The sequence below is a fragment of the Oncorhynchus tshawytscha genome, linkage group LG09 (assembly GCF_018296145.1).
Source record: "Oncorhynchus tshawytscha isolate Ot180627B linkage group LG09, Otsh_v2.0, whole genome shotgun sequence".
Lineage (NCBI taxonomy): Eukaryota > Metazoa > Chordata > Actinopteri > Salmoniformes > Salmonidae > Oncorhynchus > Oncorhynchus tshawytscha.
This window is the reverse complement of record NC_056437.1, coordinates 66,632,521-66,651,637: the sequence shown is the minus strand read 5'-3', so window position 1 is coordinate 66,651,637 and position 19,117 is coordinate 66,632,521. Positions and strand designations below refer to the sequence as shown.

At 41.6% G+C, this 19,117-nt stretch overlaps 2 protein-coding genes across 3 annotated transcripts; both read left to right on the top strand.

The window, feature by feature from the left end:
- Positions 1 to 13,977: 13,977 nt before the first annotated feature.
- LOC112258457 (protein PET100 homolog, mitochondrial) lies at positions 13,978 to 16,140 on the top strand. Its single transcript, XM_024432839.2, has 4 exons — positions 13,978 to 14,088; positions 14,705 to 14,791; positions 15,131 to 15,163; positions 15,497 to 16,140. Exons 1-4 carry the CDS (start codon positions 14,062 to 14,064, stop codon positions 15,590 to 15,592), a joined length of 243 nt encoding a protein of 80 aa, XP_024288607.1. The 5' UTR covers positions 13,978 to 14,061; the 3' UTR covers positions 15,593 to 16,140.
- Positions 16,141 to 16,254: 114 nt separating this feature from the next.
- Positions 16,255 to 18,971, top strand: LOC112258456 (protein FAM102A-like). Of its 2 annotated transcripts, XR_002954754.1 has the most exons (5): positions 16,255 to 16,611; positions 16,851 to 16,971; positions 17,247 to 17,276; positions 17,486 to 18,640; positions 18,760 to 18,971. XR_002954754.1 is itself a non-coding variant. In XM_024432838.1 (4 exons), exons 1-4 carry the CDS (start codon positions 16,427 to 16,429, stop codon positions 17,693 to 17,695), a joined length of 546 nt encoding a protein of 181 aa, XP_024288606.1. In that variant the 5' UTR covers positions 16,255 to 16,426; the 3' UTR covers positions 17,696 to 18,971. The 2 variants fall into 2 exon arrangements, 1 of the variants encoding a protein (XP_024288606.1); XM_024432838.1 differs by having other exon boundaries at positions 17,486 to 18,971.
- The last annotated feature ends 146 nt before the right edge of the window (positions 18,972 to 19,117 follow it).

Genomic DNA, 19,117 nt, shown 5'->3' with positions numbered 1-19,117 from the left:
AATGCAGCGACGTGCGCTGCAGCATAACTAGCAGCATTTTAGCCAAAGACATATACTAGCTGTCTGGTCTGTTTCAGAAATCTGCAATAAACATAAATCACAATTATGTAAGTTATTGGCAACTGGGTCTCATTCTGAGAAATAAGGTAGGCCACTTGATTTCAATATCTGAACAAAGTGGACAGGCTCGCATGCTGTTCAAACAGTTGAGGATGGACAGAAGGGTGTGTTCATAACAATTCGACTACCTTGTTAGTTAGCAAATAGATCCAAGTTGGCTAAAATTTAAATAGAAAGATCAGCTGGCTACTCACTAGCACGTGGGCTTGTGCTTGAGAGATAGAAAATTAGCACAGGTCTCAATCTATAATGCCTGCAGTGCCACAACAAGTTCGTCATTATTAGTGAATGTGTATTTTATGCATGGTTCTGCTTAACTTTGAAACAAAAATGACATTTTCAGACTTGAAAGCCAGATCAGTGATGATTGGAAAAATGCAGGATAAATCTTTTATAAAATAATGAAGTTATTGTGGTTGCGGAAGGCTTATATTTAGTCCAGGCTATACAAAGTGGTAGACAAACGCGTGGACACAGACAGGGGCATTCCTGTGTTTTTGCCACTTCAGAAAGTTAAAGGAAAATATGAATCACTGATACATTTTGTCTTATGATAATTGATTTTCCTACTAAGTTCATATAATATTTTGGAATTCCGTTTTAATGTCTGGATTCTGTAGTTCCATTCGCATTCTCTACAACGCAGGTTTTAAAGGGCTCAAAAAAATAATAATTAAAACACACTTCCAAAAATCTCTTTCACATTAAAATCCACAATCCCACCATAGCCTATGTACAGTTGAAGTCGGAAGTTTACACTTAGGTTGGAGTCATTAAAACTCGTTTTTCAACCACTCCACAAATTTCTTGTTAACAAACTATAGTTTTGGCAAGTCGTATAGGAAATCTACTTGGTGCATGACAAGTAATTTTTCCAACAATTATTTCACTTACTGTCACTATCACACTGTTACTGTCACTATCACAATTCCAGTGGGTCAGAAGTTTACATACACTAACTTGACTGTGCCTTTAAACAGCTTGAAAGCTCCAGAAAATTATGTCAAGGCTTTAGAAGCTTCTGATAGGCTAATTGACATCATTTGAGTCAATTGGAGGTGTACATGTGGATGTATTTCACTCAATGCCTCTTTGCTTGACATTATGGGAAAATCAAAAGAAATCAGCCAAGACCTCAGAAAACAAATTGTAGACCTCCACAAGTCTGGTTAATCCTTGGGAGCAATTTCCAAATGCTTGAAGGTACCACGTTCATCTGTACAAACAATACTACGCAAGTATAAACACCATGGGACCGTCATACCGCTCAGGAAGGAGACGCGTTCTGTCTCCTAGAGATGAACGTACTTTGGTGCGAAAAATGCAAATCAATCACAGAACAGCAAAGGACCATGTGAAGATGCTGGAGGAAACAGGTACAAAAGTGTCTATATCCACAGTAAAATGAGTCTCATATCAACATAACCTGAAAGGCCGCTCAGCAAGGAATAAACCACTGCTCCAAAACCGCCATAAAAAGCCAGACTACGTTTTGCAACTGCACATGGGGACAAAGATCGTACTTTTTGGAGAAATGTCCTCTGGTCTGATGAAAAACCAATAGAAATGTTTGGCCATAATGACCATCGTTATGTTTGGAGGAAAAAGGGGGAGGCTTGCAAGCCGAAGAACACCATCCCAACCCTGAAGCACGAGGGTGGAAGCATCATGTTGTGGGGGTGCATTGCTGTAGGAGGGACTGGTGCACGTCACAAAATAGATGGCATCATGAGGACGGAAAATTATGTGGATATACTGAAGAAACATCTCAAGACATCAGTTAAAGCTTGGTCGCAAATGGATCTTCCAAATGGACAATGGCCCCAAGCATTCTTCCAAAGTTGTGGCAAAATGGCTTATTAAGGACAACAAAGTCAAGGTATTGGAGTGGACATCACAAAGCCCTGACCTCAATCCTATAAAAAAATGTGTGGGCAGAACTGAAAATGTGTGTGCGGGCAAGGAGGCCTATAAACCTGATTCAGTTACACCAGCTCTGTCAGGAGGAATGAGCCAAAATCCACCCAACTTATTGTGGGAAACTTGTGGAAGGCTACCCGAAACATTTGACCCAGGTTAAATAATATAAAGGTGCTACCAAATACTAATTGAGTGTATGTAAACTTCTGACCCACTGGGAATGTGGGAAAAAAAGCTGAAATAAATCACTCTACTGTTATTCTGACATTTCACTTTCTTAAATTAAAGTGGTGATCTTAACTGACTTAAGACAGGGAATTTTTACTAGGATTAAATGTCAGGAATTGTGAAAAAAACTGAGTTTAAATGTATTTGGCTAAGGTACAGTGCCTTGCGAAAGTATTCGGCCCCCTTGAACTTTGCGACCTTTTGCCACATTTCAGGCTTCAAACATAAAGATATAAAACTGTATTTTTTTGTGAAGAATCAACAAGTGGGACACAATCATGAAGTGGAATGACATTTAATGGATATTTCAAACTTTTTTAACAAATCAAAAACTGAAGAATTGGGCATGCAAAATTATTCAGCCCCCTTAAGTTAATACTTTGTAGCGCCACCTTTTGCTGCGATTACAGCTGTAAGTCGCTTGGGGTATGTCTCTATCAGTTTTGCACATCGAGAGACTGACATTTTTTCCCATTCCTCCTTGCAAAACAGCTCGAGCTCAGTGAGGTTGGATGGAGAGCATTTGTGAACAGCAGTTTTCAGTTCTTTCCACAGATTCTCCATTGGATTCAGGTCTGGACTTTGACTTGGCCATTCTAACACCTGGATATGTTTATTTTGCTTTATGTTTTGGATCATTGTCTTGTTGGAAGACAAATCTCCGTCCCAGTCTCAGGTCTTTTGCAGACTCCATCAGGTTTTCTTCCAGAATGGTCCTGTATTTGGCTCAATCCATCTTCCCATCAATTTTAACCATCTTCCCTGTCCCTGCTGAAGAAAAGCAGGCCCAAACCATGATGCTGCCACCACCATGTTTGACAGTGGGGATGGTGTGTTCAGGGTGATGAGCTGTGTTGCTTTTACGCCAAACATAACGTTTTGCATTGTTGCCAAAAAGTTCCATTTTGGTTTCATCTGACCAGAGCACCTTCTTCCACATGTTTGGTGTGTCTCCCAGGTGGCTTGTGGCAAACTTTAAACAACACTTTTTATGGATATCTTTAAGAAATGGCTTTCTTCTTGCCACTCTTCCATAAAGGCCAGATTTGTGCAATATACGACTGATTGTTGTCTTATGGACAGAGTCTCCCACCTCAGCTGTAGATCTCTGCAGTTCATCCAGAGTGATCATGGGCCTCTTGGCTGCATCTCTGATCAGTCTTCTCCTTGTATGAGCTGAAAGTTTAGAGGGACGGCCAGGTCTTGGTAGATTTGCAGTGGTCTGATACTCCTTCCATTTGAATATTATCGCTTGCACAGTGCTCCTTGGGATGTTTAAAGCTTGGGAAATCTTTTTGTATCCAAATCCGGCTTTAAACTTCTTCACAACAGTATCTCGGACCTGCCTGGTGTGTTCCTTGTTCTTCATGATGCTCTCTGCGCTTTTAACGGACCTCTGAGACTATCACAGTGCAGGTGCATTTATACGGAGACTTGATTACACACAGGTGGATTGTATTTATCATCATTAGTCATTTAGGTCAACATTGGATCATTCAGAGATCCTCACTGAACTTCTGGAGAGAGTTTGCTGCACTGAAAGTAAAGGGGCTGAATAATTTTGCACGCCCAATTTTTCAGTTTTTGATTTGTTAAAAGTTTGAAATATCCAATAATCCAATAATCCAATCCAATAAATGTCGTTCCACTTCATGATTGTGTCCCACTTGTTGTTGATTCTTCACCAAAAAATACAGTTTTATATCTTTATGTTTGAAGCCTGAAATGTGGCAAAAGGTCGCAAAGTTCAAGGGGGCCGAATACTTTCGCAAGGCACTGTATATGTAAACTTCCGACTTCAACTGCCCGAGGCAGGCTGACCCCACGTAACCCTCCCATTCAATGAAGTCACAAACACACACTACGGAATGGGTTCACAAGCCTAGGACTAGCCTACTCAATAACCATTTTCCCATATCTGTGAGATACCATAACCCCCCCCGAGCACTGATTTCTATACTGTTGTCTAGCAGCGACCAGTAACAGATGTGTCAGATCTGATTTCACACATACAGCCAGTCTATGGATGTGTCTCAAATGGCACCCTTTATTTCCTATATAGTGTACTACTTTGACCAGGACCCATAGGGTTCAAGTCAAAAGTAGTGCACTGTACAGGGATTATGGTACCATAGGGCTCTGGACAAAAATAATGCACTTTAGGGATTAGGGTGCCGTTTTAGACACCCCCAAGGTCCCCTTCTGTACTGACACTGTCGTCGTCGTCGTCCCCCATCCCAGACTGTCCACGTGCACCCTGACCCAGGGACAATACAGCAGCTGCCAGAGTGACAAAGCTCCAACTTCACCCACTCGGGGAGGCTGGAGTTGCGTCCTAAACGGCACCCTATTCTTTTGGGCCCTGGGCAAAAGTAGCGCCTTCGAAAAATAATCAGGGCCCTTGACGTTTTCCACATTTTGTGAAGTTACAGCCCAATTCTAAAAATGGATTTAATACATACAAAATCCTCATCAATCTACACACAGTATCCCATATTGAGAAAGCCAAAAACAGGTTTAGACATTTTTGCAAATCTATTAAATAAAAAACAGAGATACCTTATTTACATAAGTATTCAGGCCCTTTGCTATGAGACTCGAAATTGAGCTCAGGTGCATCCGGTTTCCTTTGATAATCTTTGAGATTGTTCTACAACTGGATTGGAGTCCACTTGTGGTAAATTCAATTGATTGGACATGATTTGGAAAGGCACACACCTGTCTATATAAGGTCCCACAGTTGACAGTGCATATCAGAGCAAAAACCAAGCCATGAGGTCAAAGGAATTGTCCGTAGCACTCCGAGACAGGGTTGTGTCGAGGCACAGATCTGGGGAAGGGTATCTGGAGAGAAGAATGGGAGAAACTCCCCAAATACAGGTGTGCCAAGCTTGTAGCATCATACCCAAGAAGACATGAGGCTATCATCGCTGCCAAAGGTACTTCAACAAAGTACTGAGTAAAGGGTCTGAATACTTATGTACAATGTAATATTTTTAGTTTTTTATATATACAAAATTAGCAAACATTTCTAAAAACCTGTTATTGCTTTCTCATTGTGGGGTGGTGTATAGATTGATGGGGGGGCGACTACTGAATCAATTTTAGAATACGGCTGTAACGGGCAGAGCTAAGACGATGGGCCCTGCCTTGCCTGCCATTCTGAAGCTGAGGGAAGAGACGGACTGGGGACTAGGGTTGGGCGATATTATGATAGCATTGTCTATCGATGGTGATTGACAGCCATCGTCGATGGTGACATCATGATGTGACAGACGATGGTTTAGCCTATATCAACTTCACTGGCGCTGCGCAGTAAGTCTCACGTCGCACAGCAGGACAGCACACGAGACATTCAAAGTAATTTGCCTATTGTTATTTGCTATATAGCCTATTTCCATAAATATGTTATATAACCTTATATAGTTTTTCCCCCAAATTCCGCAAGAGAATAATGTAGGCCAGACAGAGCATTGAATACCACCAAATCAGAACAAAAATGTCCAGTCAGAAAACATTGTTTTGTTGGATGCATAGGTATTTAGGCTCCTATAGAATTATTTTTTTTCTTGCTTGATTCCATTTTCTCAGTTGTTGTTGTTACAGGTTTCTGTTTCCCTGTTTATTTTATTTTTTTCACTCTCAAAAAAACAACTTTTCAAAATAGAAAAACAACTACATTGGATGTTCTAAGTCCACAACCATGCATAAACCACATCAGGAGACCGAGGGCTATTAAATGAAAGAGAACAAAACAATATCCTCCAGATTTTTTTTCCAAGTTTAAGTTTATTAAGGCAGAAATTATTTATGCGAGCTGGGAAAATCCTTGCATGAGAAACCAAAAGGCCAACAACCTATCCTCCTACTAGGCCTACCATAAAAACTTTAAGAGAAGTTCAAATTGGGAACAGTAGCTTATTTCCCAAAATATTAAGGTGTTGTCCTAAAGTCCTTTCAAAAATACCAAGAATGAAATTCCATAGCCTACGCATAGGCTACTTATTTTCAATCACAGCTTTATGAGACAGACCAGACAATATACATGTTTCTATTGTTTTATGAGGCAAATACAGCAATTATTATCCAGTTCTAAAGACAGTAGACCGCTTCTATTCAGCCCATGATGTAGGCCTATAACCTAGCTTACTATGGGTAAGACAGCCCGTTCCTCAGACGGTCACTGCTCCATCATGTGGGCGCCAGACACACAAACCTGTTCTGCTCCTCCACCAGAAAATAATATTAGAAAAGATTTTCCATTGCATTCACTTGCCAGACTTTCTAATAAACATTATCTTTCATCGTGATTTCTCCAGTTGCATAAATGTATAACATTTTTTGGGGGAGGATGGCCAATACGGGCGATAGTATCGTATATCACAATGTTTTATGGGTACATAATCGCGATAGGACAAAGGTTGACATCGCCCAACCCTACTGAGCACTCACTGCAACATTGTCATGGGTGGGAGAGGGGAAGAGGAGGCTGCCTGGGACTGGCTGCCTGCATTATTAGGGGGGGGGGGATGGGAGACAGCAGCAGAGCAACACACAATTCAAATGTTATTTGTCAGATGTGTCAAATACAAAGGGAGTAGACTTTACAGTGAAATGCTTGCTATGAGCACTTTCCTACAATGCATAGTAAAAAATGTAATAAGTAACGCAAGAGGAATAAAATACACAATAACTAAACACGGTCTCTCTCTCTCTCACACACACACACACACAGGAGATGAGAGTGGGCCAGGAGGAGGAAGCGCCTTCAGACTTCAGAGGCCATTAATCATGTGGGCAACAGAGCAGCCAAAACCAACAGGGACTCCAGTCGAGGAGACAGCCAGCCAATCTGCTGGCTCTGAGTGTGTGTTTGTGTGTGTGTTTACGTGCCCAGACTGTAGTATGAGTGTGTGTGAGCTGTGCGTGTGTGCAAGGGCGAGAGGTATAAAGCAAGTGATGGAGAGGGGATGCAGAAATAGAATAGTACACTGAAGGACAAAACCAGGAAAACAAAGCCCTTTCATATCCTTGCGCCAGGCACCCATCTCATAACAAGAACATTGTGAAACTCAAAACAGAACAAAACATGAAGGCACACACGCCTCCCGTCTCGGGGTCACTTTAGCAGACATACACAGGCTGCCATGTTATTAGATGGATATATGTCATGGAAACTCTCCACTGCAGAGCTAGGTCTTGTTCAGTGGAGCACTAACTACAATCAGTGGTTGTATTGGACAAATTCAGGTATTAGCCTAGTGCCTCCCTGTTTCACTTCAATTCAATTCAAAACACTTTCTCCCTACTGAACACGATCCAGTACACATTAGACATGGCCAGGGAAGCTATACTCTCCCTCTGTCAGGGTTCCAGAGGAAAAGATACTAGTACGTTAGATGATAAACTTACATGTGTATCTCTGGGTGGAGATCCTTATACGAGAGTGCATCTCCTCTCCGGCCTCATTCAGCAAAGGGAGCTGCCGCAAGGGGCGGCCCGTTACCCGATCCAGAGAAGAGTCCCCTTAGAGACGCTGGCCAAGGCCCAGCTAATAGTTCACAGAGCACACTGCTGACGAGGAAAAGCGGGGTACACCTGGGAAGAGAACAGAGAGGACAGTCCATGAGAACACCAGCGAGAGAGAGAGAGAGAAGCAAACAGGACGCACACACAAACACCCTACGGTCTAGACAAATCTGGGTCGCATTCAGGAAGGTGCAACGTACATGGCAGATAGAGATGTCACCAGTAGAGCCGACATGATCCACACTCCACATATATAAGAGGCATGTGTGTTATTCTAATACGTACGCCTACATCCGATTCACAATGGCCCTAAACGTTGTTTCATGCTGAATGCAGCCCAGACCTACATACACTGGTCCTGGCTTGGCACACATGATGCAATCAGACTGCTGTTTTTAGGCAATGCCACCGAAGAAACCAAGGCAAGGTGTGCAAGGGGGAGTCATGCAATCTCCAAACATTGGCAATAAAATGTCCTTACTATAGAGCTCAGTGACTTTAAACGTGGCACAAGTGAGTTCGTCAAATTTCTGCCCTGCTTGAGCTGCCCCGGTCAACTGTACGTGTTGTTATTAAGTGGCAACGCCTAGGAGGAACAACGACTCAGCCGCGAAATGGTAGGCCACACAAGCTCACAGAACGGGACTGCCGAGAGGTCCAAACTGCCCCCGGAAGCATTGTCAGCGCAATAACTGTTTGTCGGGAGCTTTATGAAATGGGTTCCCATGGCCGAGCAGCCACAAACATGCCTAATAACAGCCAATGCTTGGCGTTGCGCATGGTGGAGTGGTGTAAAACTCGCCACCATTGGACTCTGGAGCAGTGGAAATGCGTTCTCTGAAGTGATGAGAATGCTACCTGTCCAAATGCATAGCGCCAACTGACTCCCGAACAGCTAATCAAATGGCTACCCAGACTATTTGCATTGCCCTCCCAAGCTGCTGCTACTCTCTATGCATAGCCACTTTAATAACGCTACCTACATGTACACAGTTACCTTGACACCAGTACCCCCTGAATAGCCCCTCTATTGTTATTTACTGCTGCTCTTTAATTATGTTATTCTTATCGCCAACTTTTTTTAAATGCTAAGTAAGCATTTCACAGTAAGGTCTACTACACCTGTTTTATTAGGTGCATGTGACAAATACAAATTTATTTGAAAATTTGGTCTGAGGCTGTTTCCATGGTTCGGGCTAGGCCTCTTAGTTCCAGTGAAGGGCAATCTTAACACTACAGAATACAGTGACATTCTAGACGATTCTTTGCTTACAACTTCCCTGTTTCAGCGTGACAATGCCCCCATGCACAAAGCAAGGTCCATATAGAAATGGTTTGTTGAGATCGGTGTGGAAGAACTTGACTGACCTGCACAGAACTCTGACCTCAAACCCATCGAACACCTTTGAGATTAATTGGAACGCTGACTGAGAGCCAGGCCTAATCCCCCAACATCACTGCCCGACCTCACTAATGCTTGTGGCTGAATGGAAGCAAGTCCCCGCAGCAATGTTCCAACATCTAGTGGAAAGCCTTCCAAGAAGAGCGGAAGCTGTTATAGCAGCAAAGTCGGGGACCAACTCCATATTAATGCCCATGATTTTGGAATGAGAGATTCGACGAGCAGGTGTCCACATACACTACATGACCAAAGTATGCCGGGCACGGCGCTACTGAAAGGCTTTCATGGAATGTCATATGAGGGAGGTGTGACAAGTCAACAGTCTAGATGGTAGTGCTTCTACACCTGCATTGCTTGCTATTTGGGATTTTAGGCTGGGTTTTTGTACAGCACTTTGAGATATCAGCTGATGTACGAAGGGCTATATAAATAAATTTGATCATTATCTAGATGCAGTCAATGTTCCAGGAGCTGCTTTCAGACAATTTCATGAGGGAGACAGACAGAAAATCCATATGAGCTGTTTAATATTAGACTAGTTTATCTAATAGACTATTTGTATAGTTTCACCATAACATGATGGTACTAATCAAGACTGTGAATCATTATTGATTAATGAATCATGATTAACGGGAAGATGTTGAACTTAAGCACTTTCGTTTATCCAATAAAATGTATGGATTTTATTGTTCGCTCCCTGTCCATACCCCTCCATTCAGAGGTAAAACCTACAACTAGGCCAAGGATGGAGTTACCATGGTTACTCAACCACAGAGTGTAGCCAGAAAATTTTGAGGAGGGCAAGTAAGAAAGATAGAGGGCAATTCCACAGTAACAGAATGATGCTTGACTAGTTTTTTTTTTTCTTCACAGAAAATTTGTACTAAAACTAATTGACTTGAGTGCAGATGCAATGTCTGGTAACAGAATGATGGCGTTTGCTATTTGTGCCATCATTCTATTACCAAAATTTGCATCTGCACTGTTCAAGTAAATGTGTTACATTTTCTGTGTAAATTGTTAAAAATAATTATTGTGCATAGAGTTGTATGGTTTGTTTAACTTCGTAATCATTGTTTTTTTTGGCAGTGTATTTTATAAGAGACAAATCTGAGTCTTATTTCCGCAACTAAGAGTGTTGAAGTGTGGGGTTCAACTTCTCTGCTGTTTTGTTGCCCTGGTTACCAAACCTGTGCACATACTGTGTGACTGTGTGAGAGCGAAGTGTTGCATCTCTTTCATCTCAATAACCTAGTCAATTAATTGATGCTAGGCCCTGCTTTGATGAAAGTTCGAGACATTGCAAGCCAAGAAATTGTGAGATACAGCATTCCATTGCGAGTTTTTGATTGCCGATAGACAGGCCTAAGTGCACGGTTCTGGCTGTCTGTCTGGTAGTCAACCTGTCTATACTGTGTCCCTCTTCTCTCTCCGTCCCTCGCAAGCTATGAAAGATGCAAGTCTCCTCTGGTCCAAAAATACTGAATCGTAGGAGTTCATATTTTGGAGTCGACTATCCACCACTAAGTCATCATCGTTAACAGTTGGAAAATGGCAGCGAAAGGCAAGCGACAGCAGCAAAGTTCTGTACGGCAATAATTTGAGAAGTTAAATGAGAAAGAATTGCAAACGTTACGAGGTACAGTAAATGGTAGTACAGGTGCACCGCTTAACCATTTGAAAGAGACGCACCGTGAAACCCAAACCAATGCTGGCAGTAGCAAAGCTACATCGTGAATTCACGTGGAACTTTATGCATTTTATTCTTCTTCATGTTAATGGAAACCCGTTAAAAATAGCAGTTTAAACGTTAAGAAAATGTGTCTATTTGTCACATCCCAAATTAATTTATACCTAACTTTCTCGCTCAACTAATACTGTGAATATTTAGCATGCATTTTTCTAGAAATCATTTGTTACATCCTACTTTTGTTGCTAGGCTGAACCGTCGAGTGGTCACACATTTGACTTGATTAAAAGGGGGTTAGCCAAATTCTCCTGTTCTCCCTCTAAACTCAACACCCCTCCTGTCTTTCAAACCCCCTTGTGTACAGTACATTTTATTGAATTCTCCCTCACCATTTCCACTGCCTTTTGACACAAATCCTGATGCATTTGGTACCAGCGTAGATAGATATGAATGGACAAACACTAAAGACTCCATAAAAACAATTAAACGTAACCAATAACGTTAGTGGTAAATGCAATTTACTGTCGGAAAGGGTATGCAACAGAGGAAAAAAAGGTGACACCTCCGAGGGGTCCTGGTACATAGACTAGACAAAATACTATTAAGTGGGGCTGTGTGTGTACTTATGGATACAAATATGTGGCCTGGACAACGTCAATACGTGAAATGCTTGTTCTGACCCTAATCAGGGGATACTAACGTTATGCCAAAGTCAAGAGTGATCAGTCAAAACGAAAGTAGTGTCGACAGCAGCAGCGTAACTCATTTTCACGAAAAACAATACTAAGTTACTGTACTTTGAAATACACCAACAAGGTTCACTATATGGTTGAGATTTCAGACAAACAAAATATGACAATTCGGCTTGTTTCCTTACAGGTAGCCTAGTGGTTAGAGTGTTGGACTAGTAACCGAAATGTTGCAAGACCGAATCCCCGAGCTAACAAGGTAAAAATCTGTCGTTCTGCCCCTGAACAGGGCAGTTAACCCACTGTTCCTAGGCAGTCATTGAAAATAAAAATGTGTTCTTAATTGACTTGCCTAGTTAAATAATGGTAAAATAAATAAAAAATGTTCTATAAAACGCCAACGTTTATCCACTTCTCTTCAGACCACACAAAATGGCGACTGCAAGCAAGCAGCTCCAAGTCCTTATTCTAAATATCAAACGCCTTTTCAAATGTTTTGTTACCATCTTACTTTAGTGGCAACTGCATAAGTGCAGATATCACGGTTTCGCCAAATCGAGCAAGAGAACACGCTTAAACCGAAGTCTCGTCAGGTATACAAAGAGTCCAGTCCGAAGCAGCTAACGTTAGCTAGCTAGCTAAGTTTACATTACAGTTGTGGATCCTTGGCGTAGTTCCGAAATATTACCTACTTCAAATGCTGTTGAAGGAACACAAATGGCGTTGTATGTCACGTCACTTATTGTCAAATTGACAGGCCATAAATGTGAGAAGTAAACACGTTCATCCTCGTTAACATCGAAAAGTGACAATTTGTTAAAAATCCAGCTAGTTAGCGAGTTAACGTTAGAACTGAAAAGCATGCGTTTCTTGCGTATCTTCTCTTCTAGAATGTAAGCGAACTACGTAACAATTTTAGTACCAGTATTCCAAAACGGTTCGGTTATCTCCCACATATCATCCAAAACAACAAGCTGAGCTCAAATGAAAACGTAACGTTAGTTGACTTACTTGCTAGCTAATCAACTAGTTGTCAAAATACTGTTGATGTTGTTAGCTGGCTAACTACTACTCAGTCAACGACCAGTGGCAAGTGATAGCAAGGTAGCTAGCTTGCTGGGCATTCTAGCAGGCTAGCTAATACTAGTGAGGAGGAGGGGTAGCTAGTTGATACAGTTAGCTTAGATAACGTTAGTGTAATCTTGTGTTGAGGCCGGTGGAAATCCACATTGATTAGGTTGTGATGTAATCAGGACAATAGCATAACGTTAACACTTAATGGTTCATTTTTTTTGTTCGCTTAGTCAGAGATATCAGAAAATGATAACGCAGTTAACGTTAGCTTGTTTAATTCCCGTGTCTCAGTACCAGGCCTCCAGACGACTCGCTCCCAATAGGCGCACGCTACGACGACCTCAAAAACGACGGAGTCCTTAGATTTGTGCTCACGCAGGAGCTTCGTGTGAAATACATTGCCAACTAAAGGCTTTGCATTTACACTGTCATTAAAAAAAATAAAAACTCATTCGTTTTACCTCGTTTATTCGGTTGTCAAGGTGCGCGGGATCTTTCTTTCCCAGGATCCAGAACAAACACCTCTCGTCGTCGGTGACGTCATGCGCAGACAGAACGTGAAGTACGTAACGCCGTTTGCATCAGTTCATTGCTATACCGTACATTTTAGTTTTCACAATCCTATGCACTGTATCACAACAAAAATAATCACGCTACACATTTTCATCTACTTCAGCTCCTTATACCACATGGCAAAGCAACGCACAAGTGTATACCCAAAAGGCTCAGACTTTTTGTTTCCATCTACACGGGCACATGCTCTCACCTGCGGGTCAAAGCCAGGCAACTGCTTCTTTTGAGGTTTCGTTTACTTAGCAATAGCTAACTGTGAACTTTAACATCAGCTGTTTTGATTATGCAGAGGTGTTGATTCTTTCATTTGTCTTAATACATGTGAAGGAATTCTAGGATTACTAGTAGATGTAAAACCTGACCTGTCAAGAGGTCGAGGAATGGACTAATTGGGCAAACTTGCCTCACTTCTCTGTTGATTTCAAATATAGGTGATGTATCACGTTTTACAGAGCTATTACTTCCATTGTAAAGAGTTCTTATCGATTTAATAAATAAATCAACAAATGTAAAAAAGTGGGGGGTATCAAGCATCATAGGGTCACCAAGTCATTCATTATATTCACCCATATCCAGCACTAATGTAATATTGTTGGTAATGTGCCGCCCTTACATAAAACTATACTAATATATATATAATATAATATATATATATATAATATAATATACTAATAATAATAATGACATGTAAAATGGTTTGGGTTGTGACGTCCCAAGGATCCCGAATAGCACTGACCGTAAAGAAATGGGACTCTACTGATTGGTTATTTTGTGAAAAGCCGTAACCCGAAAACCAGGAAGTGCAGTGTGAAGGTTGGCGCAGTAGCAGCGCAAACATGGGGGTGAAAATCGAGGTGTTTCGTGTGAGTACATAGGTTTGTTTCATCATCATGTCATGATTAATAGCATACACGAGGGTACAGTTTGTCGTTTGTAAGGGATCCTAGCCGCAACACGAAAAAAGACTGCACGCGAAACGCTCTATATTGTTGTAGAAATAGCTACACGCTGATCGTTACAGTAGCTAACTTGCTAGCTATCCAGCCAGGTGGTCACGTAACATCATCCTCGTCAACACTGATGTTATTTTAGGGGACACACTCTTTTCACGCAACTTCGATAGTGATTTTCGTAGCAGTTTAGGAGAGCATTTTCGCTAACCTTAACCTCCGTCTCCCAACCTGCTGTGTAAGTTCTCCTAAGTTAACCTGCTACGAAAAAGTAGGGAAGTCAAACATTCAGGCTACTACGCATGATTTGATTTGATCACCGAGGTCATGATTTGATCACTGACGTTTTTTTTTCCGGAGTTCCCAATTGTTTTGAAAGCACCAACTGCCTGATTGATGTCTGATGACTGTAGTGGTCAATTATACACAAATCAATGTAGCGATCTATTATACTGACTAGCATGTCTAACAAAGAGATGATAGTGACTTGATATAGATGTTTATTTTGTCTGTGTTCCTTTGTGATCAGATGATGCTGTATTTGTCCTTCCCTGTAACCATGTTCTGGATCTCCAACCAAGCAGAGTACTTTGAAGAATATATTGTGAAGAGAAAGGTTAGTGTTATCTTGATTGGTTGATTGATTCATTTAGTTTATTTCATGATTAAAAGTACATATAACTAAGGTTGCTTCAGCCGGAGACACCAGTCATTACATACATAACAATTGTTGAGGTTAACACACAATAAAGCCCAATGGCTCATTCTTTCAGTGCTTTTAAACTTTTTTATTAGATTGTGTAGACAGTCTGAGAAGGTTGACAGTACTGTCTGACAAACTAAATCAAATTCTGACATTTTGTGTATGACCATGTCATAAGTCATTTTTATCTGTTGTTCATTAATGTTAAACTTTACTTTCCTCTTTCATGGTGATCTCTTCTACTACCTTCAGAGGGAGATTTTCCCCCCCGATGAGAAGATGCATGTGAGTGTGTGAATAATGTCATGTTATTATGCCAACAGTTACACATTTTCTCTTGATTTAGGAACAATGAAGTATGACATATCAATGCCTACCAATAGTGACACTTTTGGAGGGTAAAGATTTGAGATTAAAGGAATATCCCACTCCCAATACAATTTAACATAATATTTTGAGTGGAATAACCCTTTAAGAACTGTTTTGATTTGGTGTTGGATTGAAGGACTGGGGATGTTTTATTTGTTGTCAATGTCTCTGTCCTCCATAATTGAAAATAAAATGAATAAGTGTTTTGATTGACAATGGTAGATTATGACTGGACGATCTGTGTTACAGAGGAAAGAGCTGGAAGACTTCAAAGAGCGGATGCGAGACCGCAAGGAGCGGCGGCTACTGAAACGGATGGCCTTGGAGGAGGCTGAGAAGGACTGAGGAGGACAGTGCAGAGAGACAATCGGAGGAGGACGATGTCCCCAATGCCCAATCAGCTGCCTGTTTTTCTACTTGTTGTTCCACAGGAGGGGGGAGCAGTGTCACTGTCAGGCCCATGGGCTGGAACATGTGTTGCGTCACAAAAGGCACCCTATTACCTATTTAGTATACTACTTTGACCATGGCCCATAGGGCTCTTTGATTTTTGATTTCGTGGAGTATGTAGGCTATGCTATACACCGTTTGGGAGGGTGTGCTTGAGGGGGACCTTCAAGTTACCCCTTTGAACCGAATAGTCTTGCTGAAAAGATTTTAATGAAATGCTTTATTTCACTGCAATCAAACTATGACTTTATTGCTGATGATCTGCTCTGTGATGGTGTTGTTGTAAAACATTGAGTGTGTATGATTGTCTCAAAAAAAATGTGTGATTGAAATTTGAGGACAGAAGCATATGGCTTGGAATATAATTTATTTAAATTTTTTAGAATACATGTCTTTTGTACATGGGTGTTTCAACATTGTTCTTCATTAAAGTTTAGATGTGTCTTTGCCTGTTTTTTTGTGATGACCATTCTGGTCTAGAAACAGTATGATGTCACAAAGCCCCTGTGTTGTGATTTGGACCATGCTGTGACATGTCATTTTGTTGTGTTCTGTTGGGAGAAATCATTTAGAATCTGGCATGTACTAGCTGAAATCATCCAATGAGGACACATTTTTCAGTTCTGTCTTAAAACGTTTTGCTACGGTGTGCTCTAAAGAACACAACCCAGCCTACTGTATCTTCCCTCTAATACGTCAAGTTTTATAGGGGCCTCTGGAAACGGGACTATGGAGGCTAGTAGGCGGTTGGCAGCTCGCCTGCATACCATCACGGTGCTCGGGAAACACTTCTGGACGCACAACTTCTCCGTCTCCCTACTCTTGGATGAGCTGGGCAATGTGCCACAAGTCACAGGGTTGATTTTCTGCAAAGTTCGCTTGCTTGATGGCTCCTTTACTGAGGAATCTCCAAGGTGAGGGGGGCGGGGGTACAGCTGAAATATGGTGTTGTGTCACCAACTCTAGTGAGCAAGTGAGCTTTTAGTTGAATCTGTAGTCTTTCCTCAATTCCTCACGTCCTCTCACCTGAAAAAAATCAGAGGGAAGCAAGGACAGACTGCATTAGAGGCGAACATCCAAGATTTGACGAAAGACTTAAGATTCACCCACAGTTACAGAAATACTATTATCAAGTTGTGTGTGTAACCCACAGACTGGAAGTCCTGCACAACTCAGTGCAATGGGGAAAGATGTTTGAATTTGAGTGCCAAACTGCAGTCAACAGCTTGTCTGGAGTCCTGGATGACTGCATGTGTAGACTGTCAGTTCGCAAGGTCAGCTAACTTAATCATAAATCAGTCTCTCCCTGCAAAACTGTGATGTGTGTCCCAAATGGCTCCCTATATAGTGCACTACATGGGGAATAGGATGCAACATGGCAATTGTTACTAAATGGAGTAACATTTGATCAAATATCCCATCTAGGTAAAACAGCATACATAAAATGAGGTGTGTTGTGTTTTGAATCTCATTTGATTCTTATTCAAATGTACTGAAGAAAAGCAAAATTATGAAAAATATTAAATAACCTGTTTTTCTCTTCATGCAGGACACAAAGGGAGGAAGGTCATACCAAAAGGTAAGTTTGAGAGGAGAGTAACCACTGTTCCACATGTTCATGGGCAAGCTCCCAACATATAGCATAGTAAGGGCTTGCTTACACTTATCCAGACCCTTTAGATTGGTAGACATGGAAGGTATAGATGCATGAAGGTTGTTTTTTTCTGTAGGGTATCCCTTTTTCTCACAACTTCAGTAATAATATCTCCTCAATTTCCATGTTACTAGGTGGGTTATGTTGATCTCAACCTGTCTGAGTATGCAGGCTCTGGGTATGTGACCCGGCACTGCCTCCTAGAGGGATATATGAACAAGGACAACAAGCTAGACAACTCCCTTCTCAAGGTCAGACAATTATTTAGGTCCAAACGGGACCCTACTCCCTTTATAGTGCACTCCTTTAGTGCAATACATGGGGAGAATAGGAGAAGTAGATAAGTCCTCAGACAACACTGGTTAAGTCATCGTGAAAGAACAAAAGGTGGGTGCTCTTAGAGAAATGGAAGTTTGCAGTTGGTGTGTACATTTTGTGAAAACAAAGTCTTGTAACAAAACCGATCCTATATAACTTGCTGGATTCATTGGTTACCTGTCCAGGTGGGCCTACATATGCAGCTGCTCCAGGGAGACCCATGTTTCAGAGTGTGAGGACCTTATTAATAGCCTTGATCAACTATTATTCACTGATATGGTATTATGGATAAAATTTCACATCAACTACTACTATCCAACCATCTCTTCATTTATATTCATTTCCCAAATTTGATTACATTATGCCGATAAGTCTTTGTCACTCCTGTTTTGTGCTTTCCTCAGTCCTACCCAGCATTCACTGCCAAATGGAACTTTATCATCTGAGAATGTTGAGCAGCCCAGAGAAAGCACCTCCAGTCACTCTGAGCCTGGTATGCGTGACCAGCCAGGGTTTGGACCTGTGCTACAAGACTCAACCTGCTGAGCTAAAGCCTAGGCATTCGCTCAGGAAAGCTAACACAACTCTTTAGGGCTTAGACTTGTGTGGTTAACCTAACAACCTCCGTTTAATATGGTTGTAGGCAAACACACCAACTCACAGAGATGCACCAATTCACTATCCTCATCAAACTGCAACCACCAAAGATCATTTGGCATTTAAAGTGAACCCCACAATGTTTTCAGGTTCATCAGAGGACATCCTGAGAACCCTGAGAAGGCAGCTGGTGATGAAGGGGGGGCTGCTGCTTGATGCCATGCCCAGTCAGAACCCAGAGGCACAGGAGAGGGCCAGAGTTGTCAGTCAGTTGACTCGGGTCGGGAACACACGGGTGGATGCCCAGGATGTGGTTGAACATCTCTGTCTAGAGAACTTGGGCTCAGTATTTGAGCTCCCTCCTCCCATAGAAGGTGCTTTGAACTTGATGCTGGTTTCAAGAACACAGATGAATCCTAGCCTATGTAGGATTAAAAGCATGACATACTACTCAATAGAGAGTGCTAATGCTTAGTATCTATATCTATTACAGAAGCTGGACTTGCACTCTTTGTTGGTCAGGATGGCACCACAACCCTTGGTGTCACTCATATACAGAACAGGTAGCCTATTGGAGATGGATCTCAACCGATCCTTGAATTGTTATATGTTGATTCTAATGTAATGAGATTCTGATTCTTAATTGGATTTCCAGTGATGCCCAACTCTGTCTCAACAGGGACTCCCATGCTGGAAGTGTAGAGAATGTCATCATAATGAAATAAATACGATGAAATAAAGATGTTTCTCAACCAAACCACAAGAAAATCTTATTTTCTTTGCTCCTACCCTGTACAAGAGACTTACTGTAAATGACAATGTCTTAATGCAAATTAACTCATGAAGAATAT

What these genes read in the sequence shown, in the direction of transcription:
- LOC112258457 (XM_024432839.2), top strand. Translation starts at nt 14,062, where the DNA reads ATGGGGGTGAAAATCGAGGTGTTTCGT. An exon ending in AATATATTGTGAAGAGAAAG is followed by an intron (nt 14,792 to 15,130) that starts GTTAGTGTTATC and finishes TACTACCTTCAG; the next exon opens with AGGGAGATTTTCCCCCCCGA. An exon ending in CCCCCGATGAGAAGATGCAT is followed by an intron (nt 15,164 to 15,496) that starts GTGAGTGTGTGA and finishes TCTGTGTTACAG; the next exon opens with AGGAAAGAGCTGGAAGACTT.
- LOC112258456 (XM_024432838.1), top strand. Translation starts at nt 16,427, where the DNA reads ATGGAGGCTAGTAGGCGGTTGGCAGCTCGCCTGCATACCATCACGGTG. An exon ending in GTAGACTGTCAGTTCGCAAG is followed by an intron (nt 16,972 to 17,246) that starts GTCAGCTAACTT and finishes CTCTTCATGCAG; the next exon opens with GACACAAAGGGAGGAAGGTC. An exon ending in GAGGAAGGTCATACCAAAAG is followed by an intron (nt 17,277 to 17,485) that starts GTAAGTTTGAGA and finishes CCATGTTACTAG; the next exon opens with GTGGGTTATGTTGATCTCAA.